Below are 10451 nucleotides of genomic sequence, written 5' to 3' on the forward strand. Positions count from 1 at the left end.
CGTTAATAATTGTTAATAATTGTAAAATAAAGGTAATTTGATAAAATTCGACACAAATATATTTTGTGTACATACATATGAATCACTCTACGAAATTTTTCTGGAGAGGCCCGTTATTGGTCGTAGCTCCTATATGAAGTCAAGTTATCTAAAAATTAGATGTTAAATGGATTTTAATAAAAAGTAGCTTGCTGGTGGAGGGTATTTATGATTCGGCATAGCCGAATATAGCACCCTAACTTGTTGACTTCTGAGGTTAGACCTATTAAACGCCAAATTTTATGTAAATAAGTTTATTAGTTATGTAGTGAAAGAGTAAAAAAAGGGTTTCATATATATTTATTATTATATATTATAGGTTTTGGAGATGTAATGTGTAGTACTGTTCATTCCACAACATTCATTATAACAGATTTCATGAAAATCGGATCAGTAGTTTTTTGTATGGCTGAACGTAAATTTGGTTTAATAATTGTTTTACAAAAAGTTGGTGTAAAAAGGGGCATCCGATCCAGATCCTGAGATCAGACTTATCGGTTCAGTGGTTTTCTGTAAGTCTCGAATTAAAATTTTGTATAACAATTACATATATAGAAAAAGTGAGCATAAGAAGAATCGTGACGTCAAATCATTTTTTTATTTAGCATATTGTTCTACTTTATAATAGAATTATTAGTGTTCTAAATTTCATGTAAATCTGTTCAGTAGTTTGTCCGTGAAAGCGTAACAAACAGACTGTTTCATATAATTATAGGATAAGATATAGGTAAGGGTAGTTTTATAAAAAGTGGGCGTGGCATCGGATCAAGTTCTTATATATAACCTATTGTTCTTTCCAAGCTTATACCTATCGGTATGCAAAATTTCAAGTTAATCGGTTTAGTAGTTTTTGCATATTGTAATGGCAAATTTGGTGTAATAATAGTTTCACAAAAAGTGGGCGTAAAAAGGGGCGTGACATCCGATCAAGATCTTATATAGCCTATTGTTCCTTTTGGGGTTGGACCTATTAGCGGTCCAAATTTCATGTAAATCGGTTCAGTAGTTTTGCCGTGAAAGCGTTACAAACAAACACACAAACAAACAGTCTGTTTTATATATATATAGGATTTAATTACAAATTAACTTATGATTAAAAAAATAAGCTAATTGATAAAAGGAGCAATAGCTATGGCTTTCAGCTCCAATAAAGTTAATATTAGATACATTTTTTAAAATTATGGTCATAATGTTGTCTGATGTTGGGTTAGTAAACGGGTGTTGGTATATTTAGGGCAGTAACATAATAAATGTTCTGGTGAAGTAGGAAAGTTGATTCTACAGTTACAAGTGGGAAGGTTTGGTAAGTTTAGTAAAGTACCATGTGTCAGTTTTGTGTGTCCGAGTCGAAGTCTCAAAAATTTTGTAATAATTATGCGGTCTAATTTGCTGGTATGTATTGATAAATGTTAGTTTTGTTTCTGTTAACAGTCTTGTACCAGTTGGATGTTCTTCAATAAGTGCCTCATAAATGGCAATTAGTTCGGCAGAAAGGATAGAGCTATATGGTGGTAAAATTGCCGTTTTAATTACTTTTTCTTTAGTGGTGACGCTAAAGCTTATTGAATTTTCAATCTTAGATCCATCTGTAAATAAAAGTTGGTGTTGCGGTATTTATACCCTACACCACTTTAGTGGGGAGAGTATATTGGGTTTGTGCTGATGTTTGTAACATACAAAAATATTCGTCCTATACCCACCTTAAAGTCCGTCTGTCCGTCCGCCCGTCTGGCTGGCTGTCCATGTAAACCTCGTGCTCAAGGTACAGGTCGCGATTTTGACCCAAGGACGAAGCCTATTGAAAATGGTTAAAATCGGTCCATTATTTCACCTAGACCCCATACAACAGAACCCCCCGAAAAGGGCTTCTGAGCTTATAATTATGTTAAATATACCTGTATATCGATAAAAAGCGGCACAACTAAGTTTTATACAAGCCTTGATGACTTTGCCACACTTCATAAAGATCGGGCCTCAGTTGATCCTGGTTCTAATACAAAGTCCCCTTCCGAAAATTACTTGAATGTCCAAAATTAACTTATAAACACAAATATCGCAATGAAATTCAGCACAAATAAATATTATATAAATAGACAAAATTATCGGACTTGTCCATATTTGCCCCTAGCCCCCATATAAATCCTCTTTCAGAAAATTAGTTTTTCATCCATAAATTGCTTAAATGCATCGGAACAATGAATTATTATGAAAAATAATTCACATTTAATATTCATAACTGGTGTAGGGTATCATATGGTCGGTCACGCCCGACTATACTTTCTTACTTGTTTTTCTATAAGATTTTGAAATAATGTTCTAAATTGTATGAGGTTGTGTTGGTTTTTTGGAGAAATTGTGAAGGGAGATGTTTATGGTGTCGGAACTTAATAACCATGGTGGATAATCTTTACAATTTAATGGGATTAATGTCGAGTTGTAAACTATGGCATTTTTCTTTATATATCATTTATATAATTTTGGGTGTTTTGATTTTGTGATTATAGACATAATGGATCTTTGTAAAACTACAACAAAAATAACTAAAATTTTATCCAATTGTGTAACTATTACAGTGTTGCGAAATTAAAATTTAAGGATAATTTTGTAAGAAAAGTAATATACCTCCACAAAGCAAAACATGTATATAATAGTAATAACAGCTCTTAAATATGTAAACCTTAATTATATGGGCTAAATTAAACAATTTTGTCTGATTGAAAATGTTTAAGAACCGTTAAATTTTGTTATGAAAACAAAATTATATTATTGCCTTTTCATCATAGGGTTAAAACTTTCAGAACACTTCCAAGTCATTTGACATTAAACTTTTGACATGACGATTAACGAGTGCAAGTTCACTATTGTAACCAGTCTTTTCTTCCTGACCACTCGCTGAAGTAAGAACTTTTAGAAATAGAAAGGAAAAGTCTAAAACGTGTAAGAAAATTATAATATAAAGGAAAAGTCATTCATTACAGAAAGCAAAAAGTCAACTACTATTATTTATTAAGAGTAAAAATGTTAATTTCACTTATTGATACACCTAAATAAGAACATTGCATACTCTCAAGAGACTAATCGCAGTCTCTTTCCATCGGGTAGCGTGGCCTACGTGGTGGTTCTTTCTATGAGCAGTCTTTGGGTGAAATCCCACATTAAAGATTACTCAATTAAGCACATACAGCTTTAACGGCCCCCTACAATATGGTATTCCAACATGTGCCGAAAAGCCAATGTGTATAGTAATCAAATTACTAAATACGACAGGAAGAACTAAGAATAGTCTACTATAACGAGCTCATTTAGCATGTGCAACCGAAGAAAAAAATCAGCTTCCATTGAGTACTAACTCCAACAAATCCCATTTGGCAACAATAGTTCTAACAGAAAGTACAGGCAAATCCCGGTATAACGAATCTCACTTTAACGAAAATCCGATATTACGAACAGCCAAATTACCACCTTATATAGCGAACGTTTAAGAAATTTTATACTCGATATAACGAATAGAAAGAAAAAATACCTAAAAAATCCAGCTTTTGATTTTATATTTATATTGTTAATATCAAAAACTTGATTGAGCAATTAGAATATAATGTAAAAATGAAAGAAGTCGCCCATATTCTTAATTTTAGTTATACTACATATCTGACCTATCGATCAAAATTCCTTACATTATAATCTAAAAAGCATAAATCTGTTAGATGTGAATTTAATGGTAAATTTAGCGGTAAATTTAGCTTGAATAGTGTTTAAAAGGGATACATTGAAATAATAAAATTTTACAGCAAAATAAATTATTTCGATACCCCAATATGGCGCAATATTCCAGGGTTTTGAAATTATCAGCATGAGACTCAGTTATCGATTCTCAAGTTCAGTTTTTCCTCAAAAGAGTTTAATTCTATCTTTTAGATAATAAAATAAGGTTAAGGAAATAGCAGGAAATTAAAGTTGTTAGAAAACTAAAATCCTTCACAAATTTTTCAATCCGTTCAGATGTTCAAAATGGAAAAACGTGTGCGTTGTTATTAGTTGTTTGAAATAAAATTTGAAGTAATAATTTCATACATTAATTTGAATGGTTTTTTGTCCATTAAATAAAGAAATTTACTAGAAAAAATAATTCCGATATAACGAATATTTCGATTTAACGAAAGGGCCTGACATTATATCATTCGTTATACCGGGATTTGCATGTACTTGCAACGTGCCTCTTGCCAAAGAGAGTCTATAAATTTCATCAAAAAGAAAAAGAAACACCATGAGGCGACTGATCTCTTTTAAAGTTGTTGTTGTTTACGTCATTTTTCTTGTGTTCTTTGTTTAAGAGAGACGGTTGCATCAATGAATTAGAGCCCTAATCGGCAAAGAGCTTTGTTGAGAGCCTTCTTGCACTCTTAATTTCATAGCTTTTATGCTTACACACGTATAAAAAACGATAAAAACCTGTAAGAGAACTTATTTTTTACTCTCTGCCGATGTAGGAATTAGAGTATGAGCGCAGTCGACGTCTAATTGTTGTTGTTATGGGGTATTTGAAATAGTCAACACACATGTACCTTATGATGGTAAAGGAATGGAATAAGTAAACAAAACGCTGTGAGTTAAGAAAAAAATGTAAATAATAAGAATGATAACTAACGAAACAAAGAAAAAAAATTTAAGAATAAAAACAGAAAAGGTTCTAATTAAACAAATGTAGATTTAACCCATAAACGAATTGTAGTTTAAAAATTTGAATTGTAATTCACAATAATTCTATATTGTGCAGTTGTTATAAGTAAGTTTTGCCTTTATATAGGAATTATATAGAATTAAGAGAATGAATTTCGATGTTTAAGTTAGAACCACATAACACGATCATAGGATAGTATTATGCGATAAAATCAAATTAATTAATTAATAGAAAAGGGAAAAGAAAGATCCTAGAGTTACGCTAAATAAAATAAGACAAACAATATGAAAAATATTTACTAAAACTAATTTATGAAATGGATAATAAAAGAGAAAATTCAATTATAATGAAAGATTAAATAATTGTAAATTTGTGTATGATGAGGGAGCAAACCAGACGAAATATGCAGACGGACGAGGTGAGGACGAACCACTCGGACTAAGACGGACGGAGACTCAGAAGTAGGAACTGTAGGGAAATTAATATATGATAAGGCCATTACAGCATGGACGGGAGGGTTTGGTCATGCCTGTCGATAACATCTAGGACAGTGCAGATGATGAGGACTGATTTGGAAAATTGTATGTGAGGACATTTTATTTTATACGATTACGGAAATTTTGTGTACTGCGACGGAAATACACAAACCTGTTCAGTCACATAACCAACAAAGATATACAAGAGAGGAAAAGTCATCACCATGTCCATGCAGCTCTGCTTTTCACAAATTTACGTGCTTCAAATGTGATCAACCGAATTTAAAATGTTTTATATGTAACAAGTGTGAGGCGGAAAACAGAAAAGCCGACGATCAGTCCGGGAAGAGTCGTCAGGTCAGTCAAATCCCGAAGAAAACACCTCAGTAATATTATTACAAAATGAAAAAAATACTTCTTCAATTTTAAATGAAACAATAATTACAACACCCACGCTGGAAGAACGACAAAAACGCTATTGAATATATTAATCCTCGGAAAGGATTAATAAATTTAAAGGACTTTATAATTTCTCAAGGAATGAGAAATTATAAAGTGTAGTTTTAAGCGTGTGGGGAAAAAAGAGAAAAACACAAGGGATTAGTTTTAAATAAAAAGGGATTTTATTTAAGTAAAAATGATGCTCACCTTTGGCTGGTTTAGGAAGAAGTGAAAGTTTATTTCTTTTTTAAATGCCTTGAAGGCTCTTTTCACACAACGTTATAACGGATACTTATGTTTCGTTAAGTTTAATACATAATAAGTAAATTAAATACAGTTTAGTTTTGTACATACGTTAACTATGTATATAAACTAGGGTTTACAAAAGTATTAAATTCAAATAAAAACCAAGGGAAAAGCTTACAAACTAATAGTTCATTTTATATAAATTCAATTAAAGAAAAATAATGAAATAATAATAAAATAATAAAAAATAATAAAATTCTAACTAACAATCAATTCAATATAATTCAATTCTTAATGCTAATTTGGACATGGCGCCCCTCGTTGCACATGTGCAACCTAATTGTTTGAGGTAGCGCATAGGACGGCGGCCAGTGAACGAATTGCCTCAGAGATGACACGGTTGGGCATAGCGGGTGGATTGTTGTTTCGCCGAGACATGGTGGTGCTGTTTATACGCCTTGGATGTTGGCGACTAGTTCTGGTGCTGGAAGTGTTGGTTCGGCGACGGTGGAGGTTGGTGGTGTTACGACGATGATGTTGATGATTGGTGTTGGCGGTACGGTGGCGTTGTGGTTGAGAATTGGTGGGGCGACGGCGATTAGGGTTGGCACGATGGCGGTAGTCTCGGTGGCTTGGACGGACCAGTTGACGTTCGCCCAATCTATTCTGGACACTGCCTTCTGGTGCAGTGACTCGGGGATGACGGCTTGGGTGGAGTAGCGTGTGATGTAGCCGACCACAATACATACACGTATCGGGGCTGTCGCAACTGTACACGTTGTGTGTTCTGGCCAAACAGTTCAGGCAGTATTCATACCGCCGAGCCACTACAAAACGCTCTGCTGACTCCATCGCCAAAAAACGCCGGCAGAACCGTAGCGCGTGGTAACGGTCACAGAGTCGGCACTGGTGCACTGTTGGGTCTCTTGGTGATTGATCTCGCATGCTGTAAGGAGAAAACGTATGAGTAATGTTGATTTAAGAAGTAATGGGAATGGAAATGGGAAAAAACGATTATGATAGGATATAGGAATGTGGGATAAACAATGTTAGTAAGTAATTAGTCGCTAGTTTGAACGTTATTATATGGCAGATAGCATAATTTAGTGATGGGACGAGTGATGATGCCGCCTTTTGTACGAACATCAACTACTCGAACATAATTATCGCAACCGCTGTGTATTTTTTCTATTCTGCCTAAACGCCATTCACATGGTGGTAGAAGATCGTCAATTACCACTACAAAATCTCCTATTTTTAGATTAGGCGTAGAAAACTTCCATTTATATCTCTTATGGAGTGATTTTAAGTATTCTTGCTTCCACTCGATCGCAAGTTTTTGGTTAATCGCTTTTAGTTTTTCCCATCGATTTATTAAGGAAAGATTTTGATAGTTTGGATCGGGTAAAGCCATAATTGGACCGCCACGGAGAAAGTGTCCTGGGGTCAACGCGGTAAGATCAGCTGGGTCCTCAGAGAGAGCGGATATGGGCCTAGAATTCAATACACCTTCAATACGAGCTAACACCGTGGTAAACTCTTCAAATGTGAACCGATGGGCTCCTGCCACCCGCTTTAAATGGAATTTAAAGCTTTTGACCGCCGCTTCCCAAAGTCCTCCCATGTGGGGAGCCTGGGGGGGAATGAAAGACCACTCAAACCCATGAGTTATGTATTTTTGAGCAATGTCTTGAGAAACGGAGTTTATAAAAGTAGTAAATTCCTTGCGTAAAGCTCGATTCGAACCAACAAAATTTCTACCATTGTCAGAGACTAGTTTGTGTGGAAGACCACGGCGACCAACAAATCGGGCGAATGTTGCTTGGAACGCAGCTGCAGAAAGGCTGGAACAGGGCTCTAAATGGACCGCTTTTGTAGCAAAACATACAAATACGCATGCATATCCTTTGATGATAGATGATCTTCGTAAATTGGAACTTTTAAGCTCAAACGGACCGGAAAAATCTACTCCGGTTATGTTGAATGGGAAGGACAGGGTACAGCGGTCGGTAGGCAAAGCCGCCATAATTTGAGAGCATGGTTGTTTCTTATGAATTATACAAGTTTTGCAATATCTTATGAGTTTTTTAACTTTGAGTTTAAGACGAGAGATATAAAATTCGGTTTGTATCATCCGACACATTAAGGTGCATTCTCCATGGGCTAGAATCTCGTGCAAATGGGATAAATATAGGTTACAAAAGTGTGAATTTCGGGGTAGAATGATTGGGAAACGCTCGTTGTAAGGTAATAAAGAATTGGCTAGGCGACCATTGACTCTTAAAAGACCTTTGGAGTCTAGAAATGGATTTAATGTGAATAAAGAGCTGTCTTTTGGAATGGGCTGATTTTCAGAGAGTAATTCATATTCACGCTGGTAGAATTCTTTCTGAGCTAACATTATTAATCTGGACTTTACAGAATTGACTTCCTGTTGACTGAGTTGAGAATTGTGATCAGCTAAGTTGTTGGTTTGATTGGCAAACGAAGGTTTAAAACGCCGAATATATCGAAAAACGTATGCAAGAACTCTTAACGATCTCGTGTAGGAGGAGAATCTTTTAAGAATGTCTACGGAAGAGACTGTAGTTTGAAAGCTACTGATGGGAACCGTTAAGCTTTGGGTTTGTGTTTGCTTAAGAATAGAAATTTCGGGAGATTTCGTGGTATTCAACGGATTATTCTGTGGCCATTCCGAAACCGGGTTTGTAAGCCATGGTGGGCCCTGCCACCAAAGTTGGTTGTTGATTAAGTCCTGTGGTCTGCATCCTCTGGAACCTAGATCAGCGGGATTGAAATGAGTTGGAACATGGCGCCATTTTGCATTTGGCAATAATTTATGGATTTGGCCTACACGATTAGAAACATAGATTTCTTTCCAGGTTGAAGGTGGCTTAGCAAGCCATCCTAAAACAATCGATGAGTCACACCATAAAATGATTTCGTGATTTTTCATATTAAGCGAAGATATCGTATATTGTACTAGTTTAGCTAGCATAACTGCGCCAGAAAGTTCCAAGCGCGGTAAAGTTGTAGATGCTAATGGTGCTACTTTGCTTTTGGAAACTAGCAAATGCGAAAAAACGACAGGAGAAGATGTTTGTATTCTAATATATACTGCTGCACAATACGCCAATTTGGAGGCATCACAGAATCCGTGAATTTGAATAGTATCAACGGGAGTGAACTGAATCCAACGAGGGATTTGGATTTCATTTATATGCGAGAGATCGCTTACGATTTCATTCCAGATTCGGAGAGAATCTGTACTGACAAAATCATCCCAATCGATTCGTTCCAGCCATAATTGCTGAATGAGAATTTTGCCTTTAATGACTACGGGTGATATCCAGCCAGCTGGATCGAACAATTTGGCTACTGAAGATACGATTTTGCGTTTGGTTATTTTTGTTTCTTGAGGAATAGATTCAAAAGTATATGTGAACGAATCAGTCAGTGCGTTCCAGCGAATGCCGAGAGTTTTTGTCGCACTGGAATCATGAAATTTGAGAAAATCAGAATCATAAAGATCTTCTTTGGGAAAAGAAGCTAACAAACGAGAGTTATTGGAGGTTAATTTCTTTAATAAGAAACCAGCTGATTCTAGAGTTTGCACCAGCTCTTTCTGGGATTTTATAACCTCTTCGAGAGAATGACCACCAGTTAGAATGTCGTCTACATAAGTTTCTCTACGTAATATATCAGCTGCTTTGGGAAACTTATCTTCGGAATCAGACGCTAACTGGATTAATGTCCTAATGGCTAAAAATGGTGCACAATTTATACCAAATGTAACAGTCTTTAACTGGTAATCTTTGATGGCCTCCCGGGGGGATTTTTGGAAGAGTATTCTCTGAAACGGTCTGTCTTGGGGATTGACTAATATCTGACGATACATTTTTTGTATGTCACCGCTGAAAACAAATTTGTAAAAACGCCAATTTAATATCACTGTCATCAGATCAGCTTGAAGTGTGGGACCAGTATAAAGAACGTCGTTTAATGAAAACCCTGACTTAGTTTTGCGGGAAGCATTGAAAACAACCCTAACCTTCGTAGATTTGCTTTCTGGTCTTACGACTGCATGATGAGGGAGATAAAAGGAGTTACATTTATTTTCCGAAAAGTACTCACGAGAAGTTGTTTCTTCCATATGATCGAGGGTTATATACTCAGTGAGCACGTCGTTATATTGAGTGCTTAACGCGGGATCTTTTTCCAACATCTGTTCCATCCGAACATATTGACTAAGAGCGATAAATCTTGATGGGCTAAGAAACCTTGATTCCGGGAACTCCTGTCGAAATGGTAATCTGACCATATATCGTCCATTTGGTAAGCGTGTTGTGGTTTGTTGATAAAATTTTTCACAATATTCATCCTCTGAAGAAGCTGGCCGGGTTGATGGAATTTCTTCCTGTTCCCAAAACTTCCTGAACTAATTCATCCAAGGTAAAGTCTTCAGTGGAACCAACGCATGTTGAAAACGAGTATATTGGCTGAGTCTTCACGGGGCCACTAAGCACCCATCCGAAAACCGTTCTATATGCAGAAGCAGAGCCACATACATC

General features: G+C 35.8%; 1 protein-coding gene across 1 annotated transcript; it reads right to left on the reverse strand.

Annotated features, from left to right (window-relative positions):
* Window positions 1–2833: 2833 nt before the first annotated feature.
* Window positions 2834–10105, reverse strand: LOC119601899. The gene is made up of 3 exons (XM_037953134.1): window positions 10015–10105; window positions 8170–9960; window positions 2834–2967 (listed from the first exon to the last, which is right to left on the reverse strand). The coding sequence occupies exons 1-3, from the start codon at window positions 10103–10105 to the stop codon at window positions 2834–2836; spliced, it is 2016 nt and encodes a 671-aa protein (XP_037809062.1).
* Between the last annotated feature and the right edge of the window lie 346 nt (window positions 10106–10451).

Source organism: Lucilia sericata, unplaced genomic scaffold, assembly GCF_015586225.1.
Source record: "Lucilia sericata isolate MDLA Ls3-8-SP2 unplaced genomic scaffold, ASM1558622v1 Contig000198F_arrow, whole genome shotgun sequence".
In the NCBI taxonomy this organism is placed as follows: Eukaryota; Metazoa; Arthropoda; class Insecta; order Diptera; family Calliphoridae; genus Lucilia; species Lucilia sericata.

Coding starts and splice junctions, on each gene's coding strand:
- LOC119601899 (XM_037953134.1), bottom strand. CDS start 10,105: ATGTTGGAAAAAGATCCCGCGTTAAGCACTCAATATAACGACGTGCTC. Junction 9,961..10,014: donor TATGGAAGAAACAACTTCTC/GTGAGTACTTTT, acceptor CTCATCATGCAG/TCGTAAGACCAGAAAGCAAA. Junction 2,968..8,169: donor TCCATTTCTAGACTCCAAAG/GTCTTTTAAGAG, acceptor TACACGTTTTAG/ACTTTTCCTTTCTATTTCTA.